The sequence below is a fragment of the Argentina silus genome (genome assembly GCF_951799395.1).
Source record: "Argentina silus genome assembly, chromosome: 15".
In the NCBI taxonomy this organism is placed as follows: Eukaryota; Metazoa; Chordata; class Actinopteri; order Argentiniformes; family Argentinidae; genus Argentina; species Argentina silus.
Window position 1 is genome coordinate 5038085 of NC_139669.1, and position 19414 is coordinate 5057498.

Genomic DNA, 19414 nt, shown 5'->3' on the forward strand with positions numbered 1-19414 from the left:
GGAGAATAGTATACCAGTGTGCTGTCCCCATGACAACTAACTGGGGTTGACATGAGGCAGGAGAATATATGAAATCTCATTATGTTGAACCATTGTTTTGCATAAAATAGTAGACCAGCTTCTCTCTCTTCTCCAATTCCCTTCATACCCTTCAGCCTTCTGCTGAAAAAAAGCAATACTTTGAGAAATGTAATGAAACAAAAAACAAAAACACATACTGTACACACCCATGCACGCACAGGCACACATACGCACGCACTCACTCACACGCACACATACACGGAAGCACCAATGCACGCGCACACGCGCACACACACACACACACACACTGTATACACACCTCACCGGTACTGCTGAGCACAAGATAAGTAGAGAGACTGAATATTACCATTGAACGTGTCATATGTTATGCTAAGCAAGATTAATACCCACTAGATTCATGAAATACAAGGCTCATCTCAGATGATTACACACTGCCCTAGTTAGTCTTTGTAGCTATGCAATTCAAGCCATTATTAATAGACTATTAGAAATGCCTACAGTACACAAGGACATGAGAGAAGCAAGCTAAGCACATTTGGTTTGAAATCAAATTGAGTACTAATGTTTTATGAATTTATACCTTTCAACAACATATATATTTTGTATAGACACCAAGGGCTTCACATGGACATTTGCAGCAACAGGACACTTGCACTGTACTTACACAGTAAAAAAGAAATACTGAATGACCACATATCAGGTTTATTGTTGTTTGAGAGCTCAGTATTATTCTACAGATTTGAATAAGCCCTGCCTTTACAGTATTTCCTTTCCTTTTGTACAAACACTACCAGACTGCTACTGAGAATGTCATTCTGCAGACTGTCATCAATCACAGTCTGTGGGAACAGAGCTCATATTGTTGTTAAACTTGTATACCAGTTCTTCTTGCTCTTAATGAAATAACAGGCTCTTTTGATATAGAATTATTAATTTCTACTGTTCTACTAAACCTGGTATCCATGTTGTATTTATTCTGATAGTTACTATAATAAATACAATGTTCTGATAAGTACAATGCTTTCTTTCATAAGAATTTGTAATCTACCTAATTGTGTAACAGGCTGAAATACACTGTTTTGGATATGTAATGTTTTAGTTCAGTTGAGCAAACAATGAACATATATTCTTCTCATGTTGAAGGGTATCAACCCCAGTTGTAGCCTATTACACGCGCACAAACAAAATGAAGTAATGCACCTCCTCTAGCCGTCATTCTCTGAGGTCTACTTTGCTAGAATATACTGTATGTTCAAGGCATTGCAGAATTATTTATTAATTTTATTCCATACTGTCGACATGGTACATTCAATTATAATAACTGCCTTATGGAGATTCAGTACAAGCAAAGACATATTCAAATGGTAAGAATCATGCCAATTCATATTGTTAAATAAACCCATAACACTGTAGCAATGTAAACAATAAACATGGAACTGAATTAACTAATTTAACCATTTGTATCTGTTGTTATATATATATATATATATATATATATATCACTGTAAGCACAAACAAGGGAAACCATAAAACAACCCTCCCAAAAAAGCACATGATCTGTTCTCGACCAGAATGCATCAAGTCAGATAAAATCATGCTTTATTACGGTACCTAAAACAATAAAACATTGAAGAGCATCGGAATTCAACTGATCCATGGGAGAGATGAGCTGTATATCTATCCATTGTCCTCAGTAAGAAGATGAGCCTGCATAAGCATAGACCCATGTCTCCTTAAAAGGAGAACTTGGGCAACTACCAGCATACCACCGATGATTGCACCAACAGACCCGGGTGACAGTCATGCCTTTATTTACGCCACTGGAGATTACACAGCCATCTTCCTGACCAAAGTCTGATCTCTGGGCCTACATGGCAGTAATTCTCATAAGTGACTGGGCGTTTTTTATGAGTGTTTATACTGACACAAACTCAGTCACAAGAGTAATGTCCTTGAAGCTTATATGGACACCAACCGAAATAAGACACAGCAAAGTGCTACAAAACAGGAAAGCAACTTTATTTAAATTTTTTCCCCCACTTAAGTTCAACAAGCTTACATCATTTCACAATCCTCATTCAGATCGAGAGTGGCTTAATGTTGGGAGAAGTAGTGCAACAAAAAGGCAAAACACAGTTGGGGAAATTATCCTGTGTTCATATTCAAACAGAACGGAAGTTCATGCCAAATTAAATGCCAATGCGTGACAAAGAACAATCAGAATAAATATCATCCCTGGCTGGTCCAATGCACCCAGAATGCACCCGAGGCCCCATTCAAATACTTTAGACGCATCCTTTCTTCCTTGCTTAAGTAATCACTGATCTAACATGATAGGGCACGCTTTCCACTGCATGCTTTTACCAACCACAAAAATCTGTGATTTCTAGAAAGAACAATGGTAGGACATCACTCCGATGAAAAAACGTATATGAATATAATTTATTGCTGTACGTGCGGCATTGAATTATATTAATTTAAGATTATTTCACCAGAGTGCTGTCCTATTTTTGTTCTTTGGATTATATACAAGGATTAAGCACCCAATATAATCTTTACAGGGAAGGAATTTCTACAAGGAAGGAAGGAAGGCCTGATGCATTTGAAGAGGATTGACACAACCTCCTCGACTTTGTCTGTTCAGGTTCAGTATTTTACTTGCGTTGAGATGGAGAGGTTCAGGCCGAAAGGAGTTTCCTTCCTATCCAAGCTTTGGTCATAAAATCATTCTTAAGAAACATCTCCATTGCTATACTTAATATCAGATGACGCCTGGTCTTGTCATAGCTGGAAGAGAAGTCTCAGATTAGGCCACCCGAGGTCATCAGATCACAGATGTCCTATTATGAGGCAGGTCTTCTGGCTAGTCTTGTATTCAATAGTGGATGCATTCAAACAAGGCCTGTTCTGATACCAGACCATCATTCTCCTTTCCCTGAGAGGGGACGTCTTAACAAGCGAAAATGACAAACACCCAAATCACATGGATACACTAATGCTGGCAAATTAGTGTCTTGGTAAAGTTAGTGTCCCTTTCATTGTACTACGACTAAGAACACAAGTGCAGGAAATACAATAACAATCTATAATATGGAAACGTAATCTTAGGGAGCTCACAAAAAGAACAATACTTCTTATTCTGCAAAGGTTTAACAATGGATATTGGATATGAATAATAATGGCTCTGAATTTCTATTAGTTGTCAGTACATTCATGGTTTAATTTGTATCAAGTCTCTAGTCATCAAAAATCAACTTCAATCATTCTATACAAGAGAGTAATTTACACATAAATATGATCGAATACAGCACAATAACAACAGTGGAAAGAAAATAGCCTCATATAAGCCTCTCTGGACTGCCGGCCTGTAGAGGACCCATGATGTTCCATGCAAACTACATCCAAACAGACCCAGTGCATTACCAATGGTCATTCTGACAGTTGTGGTGCTTGACTTCAGTCGTGTCAAAATAGAAACAGACAGTCAAGCTCAAATCACTGTTGGGCAGGGTGGCTATCAATGTAAAATCATTTCAACTCTGTACAGAAAAATGTGCTGAGCTGACCTCAAGGAAAGATCACCTCATGGGAGACAAAATGCAAAAAATGTGGATGCCTTAGAAGCATTGAGGGGGTGGCGAGGCGAGAGGGAGAGGAGGGGGCTTTGTTGTTAGGGGGAGGGAGGAGGGTTGGGGGGCTTTGTTGTTAGGGGGAGGGAGGAGGGTTGGGAAGACAAGAGGCAGAAGCAGCTGGGTTGATTATACAGACTGGTAGCCGGTGCGACTCTTCCTCCGACCAATCAGGTAAGAGATAAGCACAAGGATGATTAGGAAGCTGAGGGCCACGCCCACTGCGATTGGCACCAGAAAGGTCAAATCAGAGTCCAGGAAGCATTCCTCGGCTGACAAAGAAGAGACAGAGAAAGGCAGCAGGTTAGTGATTGGTCAGCAGGGAATACAGAGGGGTTGAGTGGAAGAGTCAAGCACAGGACAACATGGAGGAAAGGAGGGGGAAGAGAGAGCCAAAACATTAGTTCAGACAGCATACATATTCATCTACTGTACATTGATCAGAGGGTTCCCTGGACCAAACAGGCTGAGCTGTAATGTGATTGGGTTCAGTGATCAGCAGTTTGTTGTTATTATAACAGTATAAGAAACTGTTTAATCAGTAAAAATGGAATTATACACAACACTTTTCCCCACTGCATAAATTACTGAAATAGCAAAACTATTAGGTTATTGTTTTGATTACGGTAATCAACTGAGCTAAGCAATTTCTTCAAGACAAACCAACTTCGATGTATTAATATTCTTCACACATCTTCTCGAACTCATCGTTACCCAAAAGAGGAGTAATGAAGAGGAATTTTATGATTAAGCAAACGCTGCTGCAGAAAAATTTGCTGTTAAATCCATTGACGCATCTATCCTGGCAAGCCTCAGTATCAACACAATTTAGAACGTCTCATAGCCAGGCTCCTGGTTTCTCCTTCTCCCAATGAAATAGGCCACCAACACAATGATGACCAGTACAGCCAGGGAAACTCCCACTACTATAGGGACAAGGAAGCTCTCCACGTCGTCGTGGCAATCCTCCGCTGGATTTGCAGGGTGGAAAGAAGTAAAACATCAATATAGTTAATACATGGTCAATCCTACAGAGACCTTCCTGAGGGAAATGCAATATCAAGCAGTCAAGAACAGCTGGAAAAAAAGAGATTGACTTACTCAGTATCTGGGGACCAATAACTCACTTTATTTCCATAATCCTTAAAATACTAAAAAGGTCCACACCAGTTTTTATACACATCATTTTCAATCCCATTTATTGCAGCTAAAAGCCTATTAAAATGGAAATCATATGAACATTCATTTGTAGCCACACACAGGAAAAATAACACTTTATCTTCTTGAGGGGATGGGTTTGCAACAGGGATTCCCTTTTATTGGAATTGTACTTCTTGAATCAATAAGATAGTGGTAATTATTTTCATTAATGTTAAGAAAACCAGATTAGACCTCAAATGGCTTCATTCAGCAAGGCACAAAATAGTCATGATCATGACTTTTAAAATCAATGACTTTTAAAGTGAATGAAAATCAGTAGGTGGAGGAAAAGGTAAGTGTGAGGTGTTCTAAATGTGTCTTACACAGGTGCTGCAAAGTCAGAATCAGAACACAAATCAGATTGTACAAAAGCTGACATTTCCAAGACAAAATAACATGCTGAACTGAAAAGCAAAAAAGAATGATAATATTTCACAAGGAATTCATCATTCACACATACAGCATCTGAAAAAAAAAAAAACTGCAATTCAAGAGGGCAATCAAATCTCTGAAGCTTCACACCACACGACTCCCAACGCAATAATACACAGCAACTACTGTCATATTGGCTTCTAACATTACAAATATATACACATCATGCACACCCTGTAGACAATCACTCTCACCCCCACTCCCTCTCTACATAAGTCCCCCCCTCCCCCCTACGGCAGCCTTCAAGACAAAACACTGCAGCTAAGGCTATACACAGGCGTAACAATGCAGCACAGACTTTAAATGTATGTCAAACTTACAGAGCGCTTTAGTGCATTTATTCATACAAATCATTCGAATTGGGGAAGAACTGTTTGAATGACAGTAAACAATAACTACACTACAGAGCTATCCCTTTTTCTTTCTTTTCTTTTTTTTTTTTTATTTTAAACCTAATGCCAACATGAAATGAAATATGGGACTAGTTCGGCCTTTCTTTCCTGGTTTGTCTTTTAACATCCTCTATCTAGGCTTTTTAAAGTGGAATGACTTACCACAAACATGGCAGTCGATCAAACGGCTAACATCCTATACTGTAGGTCACAGAGGGACTGCCATTGGTCGCAACGACATCAATTACTGCCGTGTGGCTGAACACAGAGGCTAAGGACAGGATCATCGTCTGGTGGCATGTTTAATGACGGTACAAAATGGCAATCACACCACTGTTTACACCTGCTCTGCAGGTCAAGTACAGCAGCCGCAGATGACTGTTAAAAATAATCACTAATTTCCTTATTCAAACTGTTGACTGACGAGTGGACCAATAAGGAGCTGAGTGCAAAGAGCGCAAAGCAGTAGACATTGACCCTCGTCAGTTTGAGATCTTGAGCCAAAGCAACAAAACTAATCGAACCTCCTTTCTTTGGGCTGTGAGTGAGAAAGTCTGTGTCAATATATGATGGTGGTGGTGGAAATATGACTTGTGAGGATGAATCAAACCACAAAAGAAAGGTTGAATCTAAATATACACAATCATACAATAGAAACATAAGAAAATAAAAAAAATTAAAAAGGAAGAAGGAATGTAGGAAGGAGTGAGCAAGTGCATGATCCTGTAGTGCACGGCCCAAACTGTCACATCTGGTGCAAACGTATGCATTATACTGGAGCCTCAATGGAACAAGGTATTTAATTAAAAGGGAGCATATCATCAAAACTACCATCAAGGCAGGTATCCTCAGGAAAGTGATTCAAGGAAATACTGGAGTAAGTGAGTATAATAGGTGGAACCACTTTCAGAAAACAAGGCCTAGTATACTGGTAAGATTCCCTGCATAGATTACTGTACTTTAGAATTAAACTGGACTGGCAAACATGAAGTGAGGGATCCTGCACTTGCTCCTTAAGAAAAAAGACCAAAGAAAAAAGACAAAAAAAAAAGCAATCAAACCAAAAGGAAACACAAATAACAGGGGTGACCCAGCCTGGTCCTGGAAGACAATTTAAATTGACCATGTGCCTAAACTCTTGGCTTAAGTAAGAGACTTGGTCAGACTATTCCAGTTGTAAGTCAGTTGTCAATTGAGCGACTACACCGTAATATCCAGGATCAGGCTTAGGGAACCACTGACACATGAAGATCAGCCTTGCACTGGATTCGTGGTCTGCTTTAGAGAGTTTGATATCCAACATAGGTCTTTCTTCTACCAATCACGTAAGCAATCACTACAATGAGAATCAAACCAGCCAGGGCAGCACCAACAATGATTGGGATTAAGATGCTGGTGTCATCCATTGAACACTCATCGGCTGCAGACAGAGAGAGAATCAATGAACATGTTGAATAAGTCTTGTCATGATCATTTATCATCAAACACTGCAGAGGCATGTCCTGATCACAAATACCTACCTGTCTCTTACAAAACCAGACATCTACTCTAGTTCATTAATGTCCATAGTGGTTATTATACATTTTTAATATTAGCTAGCATCATTATAGCATTATGCTCATGTACACTAACACTAGCCCTAATACTAAGAGAGCAACATACCTGTACTGAATTCACCCTTGTTGACTCCAAACGGCTGCACACGCAGCTCGAAGGTGTAGAGGGTGAGCGTGTCAGTGATGTTGTACGTCTGCTCCTTGTTACACATGTAGGAGCTTCCCACGGCGGCCGCCCACAGGGTCAGGTTGGCATTGCTTGCCTGGAAGACCACCCCTGTGCATAACGGATATGGAAAGGAAAGAACAGAGAAAGAGAGCCATGTTACTGTCCCTCTGTCTTCAAAGTGGTGCTTTCTGAAGTGGTTCATATTGCGTCACTCACCAGCGCTTGGTTTCAAGGTGACGTTCACAGCGTGCAGGTGAAACTTCTTCACCTCCTGAAATGTTGCAGATAACAAACCAAGCATAAGGACATAACAGTGAAATGGGAACTTGCTCTGCACTTACAGAAGCTCCAATACAAGCAGAATGCGGATGTCCGTGATGATGCCGGCCTTGGTTTTTGAATTGGTCTGGCTTTGGTGACTTACGCTGGTGAAATGGAACAGGACGGTGATGGTGTCAGATGTTAGCAGGAGGCTGCTGCTGTTGACCCCACAGGTTCCACTGAACTTTGTCCCATTGGGATCAAGATTGATACCCTCGACTTTCTATTGGAGGGGAAAGACAAGGAAAAACAAAAGTTAACAGACATAAGTGACAATGGTTTCCATAGAATAAGCTATTCTACAGTATGACTGATCAAGATAGATCCAAAGGAAGGACCCAGTAGAACTGTCCTCTGTGTATACATTTACATACCCCTCCTAGCTTGTAGCCAATCCGTAGGCCAAAGTCAGCCATCAGACAGGCTGTGCTGTTGGCATCTGGCTTGATGCTGTACTTTCCAACAGTGGGCGTGGGCAGTGTAGGAGCAGGAGTGGTTGTAGGAACGGTTGCAGGAGTGGTGACAGAGGTGGGGGCTGCGGTTGTAGAGTTTGCGGTTGTAGAGTTTGCGGTTGTCGACGCTGCGGTTGTAGACGCCGGGGTCGAGGCTGTGGTTGTAGACGCTGTGGTGGTCGACGCTGTGGTTGTAGGCGCTGCGGTGGTCGACGCTGTGGTTGTAGGCGCTGCGGTGGTCGACGCTGTGGTTGTAGGCGCTGCGGTGGTCGACGCTGTGGTTGTAGGCGCTGCGGTGGTCGACGCCGTGGTTGTAGGCGCTGCGGTGGTCGACGCCGGGGTTGGAGTTGCGGTTGGAGCGCCAGGTGTTGGGACAGACGTTGCTACATTCGTAGCTGTGGAGGGAGCCGCTGTGGGTACAGTCTTGACAGGCTCTGCCGTTGCGAGGGCTGTGGTGTCAGCCGTGCACAAAATGTCTACACAGGGAGAAGAGAGAGAAACTCAGATTGAGAAATTACTCAAAAACATGTGCACACAGGAGGAAACATTTCGGCACAGTTGTTACTATAACGATGACCTGGTGATGCTCTAGAAAAGCCTATCCCAGTCGAAGCCCATCCTTGCGATTGTATGATGAGGGAATATATGCTGTTGACATAACAGTCCATGTTCATGATGGATGAGAGGGGGGGGGGAATTAATACAAGATTTTCATAAATGTGCAGACATGTGGGAAGTATCTAGTCTTATCCAAGTTAAGGGAGTAATTGCTAAGGGAAGCTGTGACAATTACAGGATATTCAACAGGAAAACACAGAAAACTGCTGAACAGACAGAAGACATTTCTTGGGATAATTTATTGTCGGCATTTTCAACAGACACCTCAATGGCAGATAACCTTTTTTTTTATTAGTATTACATAAATAACGCTTATTTTAAAGCTCACTTAAGAGCAGCACACCTTTCCAGTTAAGGTTGGCTAACCTTTGTTTTATTGTCAGTTTGTACTCGTACTGCTAATCCTTATATGAATAGCAGGAAGTTTAGTAGCCCCCAGTCACATTAAACTGCCCATCATCTAATGATTCAATGTAGAACATATGTTAGTTAGGTCATCATGGCAAACAGCCTAAAGCCCTGACCCTGCCTGACCTTAGAGGCCGAAGCACTGGGGAATAGGACCATTTCTCAGATCAAAAGGGAAGTAATTTACTTTGGGAATACCAACACTAAAGGAAAGGAGGAACATCACCACAACAGACTGTTTTCAGTGCTGACCTCTATCTAGTAGAATATAAAAGATATAGGATCAATGTGCAAACTGTATTCCTTCATCTAGGCTATCAATCATACTGAGAGAATTGCTTTATAGTTTATACTAGTGGTGACTAAAATCATCAGCTGCCCTGGACATTAAACTGTTACATGCAACAGTGTTGGCAAAGGTCAATTCAATCAGCTTAGTTATGATACCACGTCTGATCAACAACCTCCCGGCCACATACTGTAAACTAATGAAAATCAATTACTTCCTTTTGAAACTCCTTTCGTCTTGAACTGCAATTGCAACAGAAGGCTAGTGGTCGCATAAAGATAAGCAAAATGCAGTCATAAGGTGTTTGGTGAGGACAGCTAATTAGTAACCAGCTAGCTAGGGTGGTGTTGTTGTGAGTCATGTTGACCCACCTTCGCAGTCACATGCTTGGTAGATGAAGTTTGATAAACCCATCAACAACTAGCCAGCTATACCACATTAATTGGCAGTCGTCGAAACCAAAGAGCAAACAGTCAATATCAAAAACTTAAGTCTTTTGACAGCGACATTTTACCATGTCCACCACCATCCACTATCAGACGCGCACAAACAAAGCACGAAAACATTGTGTAGCTAACATGATTAGAAGTCTTGGCAGCTTACATGTATGTTTTTTTGAGAATGCAGGGGGAAAAAAAACACGAATTTGTTCGAAATAACGTTATCCAATATCTGTTGCACTAGTACAGCTTAAAGTTACCTAATGCTTGTTAGCGCGCTACTAGCTAAGCTATTTAGCTAACTGGCGTAGCAAAGAAATAGCATAGCGAGCCTGTTAGCGTTGCTAGCGAGCTATTATTGCCAGGCCTGAAATGACGGAGCATGAAAAGTTTCCACTCTTGCGGCCCAAAATATTATCCGACGTGACATTCTCAAAATGTTGCCCCGTTTAATGTACATACCATTTCCAAGAGCCAGGCACAATATCAGAAACGTGCAGCGAAACATGATGTCAATTTGATCGCGAAATCAGCGCTTCACCGGAGGAGATGGCAGCTAGCTGAGCCCGACACCAGACGGAGCAGAATGGGCAGCTTGGCGGAGGACGAGCCACACAGCAGGAAATCCCAGTCATATGACAAGAGCAGCGCTTGTTGACAAATCAGCGAAGAGAGACAAGCTGAGAACTGCCCTCTGAGCCAGGTTTATTCTTTTATATAATACCGAACTTCACAATTAGCAAGCTCGTCTCTATGAATGACAAATTGACAACACATGGCATTTGTAGAAACATGTATCGTTTTCCCGTTTATTTATGTGACACACACACACACACACACATCATCATCTTCATCATCATCATCATCAAACAAACAAACAAACAAACAAACAATCAAAAACGTACTCTTTCCTCGTGGGGGGTCTATTATTTACATTATGTGATATAATCCAATAAAGACATGCCAATACTCGTTATTTGAAAATTGGGAGAAGCAGAAAAAAGTAAGCCTATATAGTACTACTGGAAAAACAAGATAAGTGAAATTGGGAAAATAATATAATCTTCAATGGCATAACAATGTTTTGGCAAGTGTTTTCAAAACAAATCTAATGCTAAAGAGAGGAGGAAAACATTTCTATAAATTACAAGACATAGATTTTGCTTGTTTGACTACCAGCCCATGTGAGTGGGGGCATCAGCTGTATGCTTGTGCATTTCCAATGTAGCTTGAGCACCACTCAGCTATAGTATACATCTATCTCACCTTATTGATCTAGAGAGACTTCACTGCAATCAATTTAAATATGCTTTGTTGAAGTAGAGAGCAAATAAAACTGGAAGCATGTCTGAAAACAATCAGGTAAGAGGAAAAAGATAGACACTGACAATTATTTTAATCTGAGGCAATAAAACAAACATTATTCTGACACAGGGCAAAAGTCCAGTCAAGCATGATTTCTCAAACAAATCATTTTCATCTGTTGAGATATCAATCCACAAACAGCAAGGCCTGTTATAAGCCCTACAGAGGACAGAGAATATAATTATTGTAATTTAAGAGGTATTATACTTGATAACATGAGAAAACCAGGGACTGGTGTCACTGTGCTTTTAGAAGACACTTTCTAGGATTATGAATAAGACATAAAGGCAGATGCCTGTCAAAGGTGGTACTTAAAATGTCAATGTGTTTGTAAAGACTTGTATATATACAAAATCCCCCCCAAAAAAACAAACATTGAATCGCTCAGGGTAAAGTTAAAATGGAAAAACTAAATTCATATACATGTACAAGTTAAAGTGTTTGTTTAGCAGCATTAACAAATCCTATAACAAAAGAAGTGCTCTTTTTTTGGCACATACTGTCAATTCCTCACATCATCTACCACTTAACAATCATCCCATTGGTTGCTTGCTCATGGCCAGGAATAGTCTGTGACTGATAGCTACACAGTCTTCAGAATTGTATAACTTTGCTGCAGGTGCACACATTTGACACTGAACCACCCTGCCCGCCCCCCCAAAAAAATCCTCACTGTGAATGTCAATCCATTGGTCTAACAGAACATAGGTTGAGGAGTAATAATAATAATAATATTATTTTTCTCTTTTCTCTCACATGTGGTATGGAAGGCGGCTAGGCGCAAGGCGCAACGTTAAGTGTATGAAGGTTTGCTTGAGATACACAGTGAATCAAAAGAAAAAAGTGACAAAAAAAAAAGAAAAAAACAAGGAGCAGAAACCATAAACAGACGATGGACAAAGATCTAAGTTTGAAAATAAATAGTTTTCCTCTCCGTAAAAAAAAAAGGAGCAAACTGAGCAACATTGGTTTGCCTTTTTTTATGTCCAGGGTTGTCCAATGCTCACTGAGCGGCACTGAGAAACATGGGCAATATTCGCTTTAATGGGCATGCAGTCCACAGGAAAACAAGACCCCTTACAAAGTCCCGTGGAGCAGTATCCATTCACTTGTCGGTGGTTGGGTTTAAGTAGAGAGTAATGGTAACATCCACTGGAGCAATGGATTAGAGACAGAGCGCTCAGAGGAGCCTTCAGCCTGACTGGACCACCTGCTCTACCTCTCCCTCTCCCTCTCCCTCTCCCTCTACCTCTCCCTCTCCCTCTCCCTCTCCCTCTCCCTCTCCCTCTACCTCTACCTCTCCCTCTACCTCTCCCTCTACCTCTCCCTCTCCCTCTTGCCTACTTTCTCTAAGCCACGTAGTTGTACTGGTTGGGATTCTCCTTGTCACGCTCCATGTAGTCCCTGTCGATAAGAGACTCTATCCTCTTCTTCAAGTCAGCAGGCTATGGGGATAGAGTGAGGTAAGTTAGCAGACACCAGTATTAAAAAAATAATTTAAAAAATTATCCAACACCATTACAGCTAACTCATTCTGAAGTGCGAATTACATTTCCATCATATTATACATGTCTGAGAAGTAGGGGACAGCTGACTTCAACTCACCTTCACGGGGAACTTGAGTTGGTTGTACACTTCTGACACCAAGAGGTTATGGCTCAGAGTTTTCCTCATCTTCATGATTCGGACAATGGCAGCGTCAATCTGGTACTGGCGGTCTTGGAAGACTCTTTCCGTGGTGCTGGCTTGCTCTTCCACCTACCAAGAACAATTGGCAGCATAATAAGGGGCTTTACAAGCTACATGACCAACCCAGATCGTACTATGCTGGCTAGGATATTTTCTCTGCACATTGTCCTTTACAACACGATGACAGCATGGTGGATGTGTTACCAGGCCAGCGCAGTAAAGCTTGGCTTGGCTCAGCTCGGTCTGGCCCAGTAGTGTGAAAAAGGTGTAAGTAAGTAGCTAATAACATTGATTCAAATTCAACACTATAATAAGATCAGGATGCTGGGAGTGAGTGAGTGGGATTTACCGTTTCTTTCATCTGGATCTGGTTGATCTTGATCCTGAAGAGCTTGTGTTTGAAGTCATCGTTGCATGAGAACTTGTCACCGTCCTCCACGTCTTTGCTCTTTGGGATTTTGGTGACAACACGCGCCTTCCCACAAGCCAAGGACTGCAGGGTTCGCCGCAGCTCGCTGTCCTCTGCAGGCACACAGTCAACATCTCTCACAAGTTCATTCCAGAAGACTTGGCATCAGTCTTTTCACAAACTCAAGTCATAGTGTGACTGAAGAACGGACATAACGGAATTGGTGCAAAGTGATCATCAAACAAACCTATTCCTGTAGCCAGCTTGATCTCCTCCAAGGTGAACTCCTCTCCTTCATTAAACATGAGTAGCACCAACGTCTGAAACAGTGACACCTGAAGCTCTTTTTTGCCCTATTTGAAAAGGTGAAAGAGGGAAAAGAGGTCAACACTTTTTATTTCAATGTGAAAAAAGACAAAACCATTGTTAGAAAGACACGTACCTCTTTAAATTCTGCTTTCAAAACGCAATGGCCTAGTGTTGATTGCCACTGTAGCTTCCTTCCGCTGTGCTTGCCCAGATAAAACGTCTTGAAAATCTCCTGCAGTCGAACCATCTGGATAATAGTGGTAGAGGTGTTAAAAGGAACTGTACAATGTATTACAGGTCATAAAATAACATATGGTCTGAAAGGTTCCAATATTTGCGATGCACTTACCTCTGCGGGCAGGTGAACCTCCATTGGGACATAGGTTGGCCAGTAACCCATGGTGAGAATATTCACCGTCAACTCAATGTTACCAGGGATGTTTTGACATTGCATATACTAGGGAAAAGATAACAAGATAAACCGCTGAGTCATTTAAAATATCACACTCTGATAAAGTGGCATTTGGAAATTTATGGTGATAATAGAAATCAACATATCTTCCACAAAAACAGAGCTGCCATGATTGTAACTCACAATGTTAGAAGCTGAGAGGGTTTATAATTCAATGGTTAAACTGTATATGTACTTATAATGACATTAGTACAGCATGACAATATTTCTATTTACCAGTATATCCATTCCTCTTCCCTGGCATCTTTACCTGTTTGAACTGCACCATGATATCCTTTGAAAGCTCCATATCCTTGAACATGCCTTCCAGCTTGCTGGTGAATGCCGCTCCACATTCTAAAGAAGACAGCAAGGTTACTACTAGTCCACTAATTCAATGCTACTTCAGCTGTTTTGTGATTTGTTGTTGTAGTAATGCAGAGGCAGTGGTGTGGGGTTGGTTCAAGTAGGTGCTGGGGATACGCTCACCATGTTTCAGTTTCGACAGCATGGACTTCTCAGCATCTACAGAAGCACTTTTTCCCACCAGCAACCTCTTGGCCAAATCCTTCTTGTAGAAGGCCTCAAAAACATCTTTGCCTATTCAAGAATTCAAAAAGAGAGATTGGCATCCACAGTTGCTCAGAGACAAAAACATGTCAAAATGACAATTAATAAATCAAAACAGATCAAGCATTAAACCAACATGGTCATTAGTTAGCTCAATGAGTTGATGTATAATACCATAGATGAATCTGAAGATGATCATGATCTTGTCTAACATCTTCTCCAGCTCCTCGTCTGTTGCTTCCTTGTTTCCAGCCCTCAGCTTTGAATCCACATGTTTTGCTACAGAATATAAATAATATAAATTGTTTCAGTTTTTTTAAACATCCCACAACACCACACCTAGAATGGTATGTTATGTAATTAATATATTTAAAACAGAGGGGAACATTAATGCACACAAACAATGACACTGTTTGCCACTGTGGCCCCAATGAAATGTTGAGATCATCATGCAAAACCAACCTATGAGCTCAGCAGGTTTATTTGGCCTTTTGTTAATGAAGGTTTCGAAGGCCTCTTTCATGGCGTTGACAAACTTCTCGTTCTTCATGAAGCAGATGTCAATGACGTGATCCACCTTGTCTTTGAAGTCCAGCAGCTCCTGCACCATTGTCTTGTCCTTCTCTGGGTTAATGACGATTGTGCTTCCAAAGGCCTATCACGTTGAAGTGATTACAGTATGTTATTTGAAAGGTGTTAGTTCAGGTCATATACATATTGTACAAATTAAATTAAATTATCCCTGCGGGTAAAGAGCCTGGCATAAAAACTATTGACCGTGCCTTCCAATCTAAAACATAGGTCTCCGTGGGAAAAACCACACTTCCACAAACTGCTGAGTCTAATCATTTTTGAATGAGGTGGCGGAATTGCTGTGACAACACCTCCCAGCAGCCTACTTTGATGTATTCAATCCAGTGCTGCAGGAGGACTTGCACACCCCCTCGCACCCGACTGAAGAGTTGATACAGAAGAGACAAGTCCTGGATTCTGTTCTCATCCAGCAGGTGATTCAAGCCTGGAAGGGTAAAACAAAACAACACAATAGAATTGACAGCAAATTAAGACAAGCAGTAGTTTTTGCACTGAACATTTGATGTCCTCTTGAGAAGGGTCACTATTTAACACCGTTAAAATGTCATCCCGTCATGTTTAAAAAAGCCCAAATGTTAGAGCTCCATAGACTCGTTATACCTTTCTGCAGAGTAGCAGTGAGATGTTCACCCAGCAGCTGCTTTTCCACAGTGGCGATGAGAGGTTTTCTGGACAGAGGAGACGAGAGAGATAGTGAGAAATGATTCCTCAATATCAGCTCTGTGCTGAAACCTGAGGCCCACAATACTCACTGTGTGCTCTGGTCGAGATATGTGATGACCCTGTCAGCCTCCTCCTCTAGGCGTTTATTAACATGATGGAGATAATCTGGGACCTAACCAGAAAGGCAAGAAATGATCAGATGTGTTAAGTAAGCTGCCAGCAGCTGCCTATTCAGTTCAAGTACAAAGTCAAGAAAACAGACTTTCCATGGTGTGTGAACCTTATGTTTCCCACTTCACCACTAGACAATAACAACACCTAGCAGATCAAAACTCTCTACTCAGAGTAACCCGAGTATGTGTATACACAGGCTGAGGTCTAGAATAGACAGAGATGCACAGGGGGATGAATCACCTCTCTCTCCTGCATCAGCCTCTGTCCCTCTGCAGCGTACAGGCGATTAGTCTCCTCCAAAAAGCGCTGCTCAAAGGAGTCCTGATAAATCTGTCAGGGTGGGAGAACATTGGTGTCATTAAAGCCATTTCTCAAGCGCGGACTGACAGCACATCAACCCTGATGCAGGTGCTGATCACAAATAACACAACTGACAAAACCCATGCTTTGTCTATGTGTCTTAGACTAGAGCACAGGAGACAATATCCTAGTGACCTCCACTGCCTTTTGTCATACTGTATTTTATGTAGACTCATAAAACGGAGCTGGAGAGCTAAAGGATCAATATTATGAGATGTTTGTTTCGGGTACTACAACAGCTTTCTCCTGAGGAGACCAGACTGGTTCCTGTCTCTTGAGGAGTTTGCGTTATACCTGCAGGTCAGAGAGCATGCTCAGTAGGCTCCTCAGCAGGCTGCGGTCGATGGCCTCGCCGCTGCGCTCCCTTTCGATGAGCAGCAGGATCCCATCGATAGTCTTACTCTGGACCATCAGGTCACTGATGATGTAGAACCTAAACAACTCCAGGCCCATGTCCCTGAAGACAAGAGCGGCCATGTTAACCACCTCCAATGACAATACGGGTGCTGATGGCTAAATCACAGGATGTGGCTAAGGAGAGGACTGTTTCAATGTTTTCATGTTTTGTTTGGACAAATTGTTTATTTGAGGAAAATATACCAACCAGATTGATGGCAGCATTGAATTTTGTAAAACATAGGTGCGGTCCAAGAACAAGAATATACTTCTGATCATAATCTGTAAAATAAATAAATAAATTAAAAATTAAAAAAAGGTCAGTCACATCCAAAGAACATTCATAAAATAACATTCTGATGAAAGCCATCATAAGAGTACTCAACATACCATTTGTCTGCAGTGATCTTGCCAACACGTGTCTATTTTCTTCAGGAAGAGCACACTATCCAGTGCATCCGTAAGCACAGAGTTAAGGCAGGTGTTCACCATTCATACAACACAGCAGCAGTATCATTTCTGCTCATCACTATGCATGATTAAGACTAGGCCTAAACTCATTTTAAATCACCTAGACTCTGGACCATTCAAGTTGTAATATATGTATGCCAAATCCTTATACCAAATCCTATCATAAATACATATTCTGTATGCCAAATACTATCATAAATAGTCCCCCCCGTCCCACAAACAGAAAAGGATATTCTCTAAATTGATCGATCTGTGCCTTAATGTGGTCTTCACACACCACCCTTAGTTGTTTGTAGAGCTTGGCAGATATCTTATGGGAGCAGAGGTTCTCAACAGCCTAAAAGACAAACAAGGAGAATGTTGAAAAATGCATGGATTTCAAAACCAATACCTCATCCCTGAGGCATCACTACAGACTCCAAATTATATCAAATATTAAATAAGATATCGGCCTTTCAGAATGCATAAATATGAGGTTGTTTTGTTACATCTTTTAGTCAAGGTCATTAAAATCACAAGGGAAGGGACCTCTTCCCATTTGTGCCCTAACATAATAACAACAAGGTGCTTCTCTCCCACCTGGTAGAGTTCCTCTAGATTGTACTTGATTGAAGTGCTGTTCTGAATGGCCTCGACTGCCTCCTTCAGCTTTTGCCAGGTCTCATGTGTGTAGTTCTCTGGCAACTTGGGCTTTTCTGTGAACATCAACAAAGGAAAACAGTCTGAGAACTCTGAGACATTCTTACAGCTGTACTCAAGATCCATCTAACACTCTTTACTTTAGACAATATTAGAAATGTGCAAAACACACACAATATTGTAATGTTCCAATGCTTATAATGCAATAATTATACCACCTGTGAACCCATTTCTATACATGCATCATCAGAATGTTTTGGTTAGTGCAGGCTACCTTTGAAGTTCTTGATGACTAGTTTCTTTGCAGCACCAGGTTTACTGTTGGAGAAGGTGGTGGAGCCTGTAGTTTTCGTCAGTCCGTTTGCATGATGCCCAACGCTACCGGTCAGGAATACATTTTTTGTCTTGTTTGAACACGATGCAGATGAAGACGAATCCTCAGCCATTTTCACATCCAGTCCAATGAAATCTACTGAATCCTCGAACCTTAACTTCTTTTGGATGTGTTGCGAGGTGGAGGAGCAGGAGGAAGAAGAGGAATTTATGGTTTTAGGAGACGAAGAAATTGAATCAATGTCTTCCCTCTCTGAACTGTTTATTTTCCTCTTCTTCGAAGACGTTATAATGCTGTCGTTACTGACATCAGAAGCTGCTGGTCTAGCCTCCTGGGTTGGCGGTGGGGGATTAGGGGAAGGTAAACCTGTTGGAAACATGAAAAAAAAGGAATACAAATTCTAATAGCCAGTCTACTTATCCTAAACCTCCAGGTGTGCCGTGGGTGAACGATTCGTGTTTCCAAGCTTTGTCTTTCTCAATTCCAAACGATTCGTCCACTCTATTACAAGTAAGAAACAGACAATAAATTGCAAACTACAGCCCCACTAGGACCCTCTCTCTCTTTCTTGTTATTGCTGGCAGAAGAAAGATGGTTGATTATTGCTTCCTCTTGGCCTCTCTCGTATAACCACGTTGTAGAGCTGTAATAAATGTCCTCAGCAACCACTAAAGACTGTTATTTCTGTGAAAAGTCTTAAATGTATCAAGTGTTACATGACCATACAAGAACAACTGAAAAGTCCAGTATCAAAACGTAACTTGAAAAAGCGATGCCATGACCCACCGGAAGTACTTTACCCCACATGAAAAAGTGAAGCTATTTTTTTTAGCACGAGCCTTCTTTTGGGTAAATGCTAACTGGGATCCTCGGGACGGCCCAGGCGATCAGAGATTTCTGCATCAACAAAATGTAAACAATTGAGAAAATGCATTTTACATGCAAATAGCACTAGATTTCTGTGACCTGTTGTGCTTGTAAGGAATGAAGATATCATGTTTTGAAAAAAGTTATACTTTCAAGCTATACAACATTTGTTCAC

General features: G+C 41.3%; 2 protein-coding genes across 3 annotated transcripts; both read right to left on the bottom strand.

Moving 5' to 3' along the window:
* Positions 1-3846: 3846 nt before the first annotated feature.
* lamp2 (lysosomal-associated membrane protein 2) lies at positions 3847-10531 on the bottom strand. Of its 2 annotated transcripts, none has more exons than XM_083685825.1 (6): positions 10411-10531; positions 8116-8669; positions 7845-7964; positions 7637-7691; positions 7358-7528; positions 3847-4642 (listed from the first exon to the last, which is right to left on the bottom strand). In XM_083685825.1, the coding sequence occupies exons 1-6, from the start codon at positions 10454-10456 to the stop codon at positions 4500-4502; spliced, it is 1089 nt and encodes a 362-aa protein (XP_083541951.1). In that variant the 5' UTR covers positions 10457-10531; the 3' UTR covers positions 3847-4499. The 2 variants fall into 2 exon arrangements, with proteins under 2 accessions (XP_083541951.1, XP_083541952.1); XM_083685826.1 differs by lacking the exon at positions 3847-4642 and adding an exon at positions 4779-7115.
* Positions 10532-11327: 796 nt separating this feature from the next.
* cul4b (cullin 4B) lies at positions 11328-18902 on the bottom strand. The gene is made up of 21 exons (XM_083686005.1): positions 18313-18902; positions 17979-18094; positions 17633-17736; positions 17319-17388; positions 17137-17210; positions 16827-16989; positions 16413-16502; positions 16088-16170; positions 15936-16003; positions 15641-15759; positions 15204-15396; positions 14916-15020; positions 14661-14771; positions 14443-14528; positions 14070-14177; positions 13854-13967; positions 13659-13764; positions 13352-13524; positions 12919-13071; positions 12635-12758; positions 11328-12526 (listed from the first exon to the last, which is right to left on the bottom strand). The coding sequence occupies exons 1-20, from the start codon at positions 18749-18751 to the stop codon at positions 12663-12665; spliced, it is 2571 nt and encodes an 856-aa protein (XP_083542131.1). The 5' UTR covers positions 18752-18902; the 3' UTR covers positions 11328-12526; positions 12635-12662.
* Positions 18903-19414: the final 512 nt, after the last annotated feature.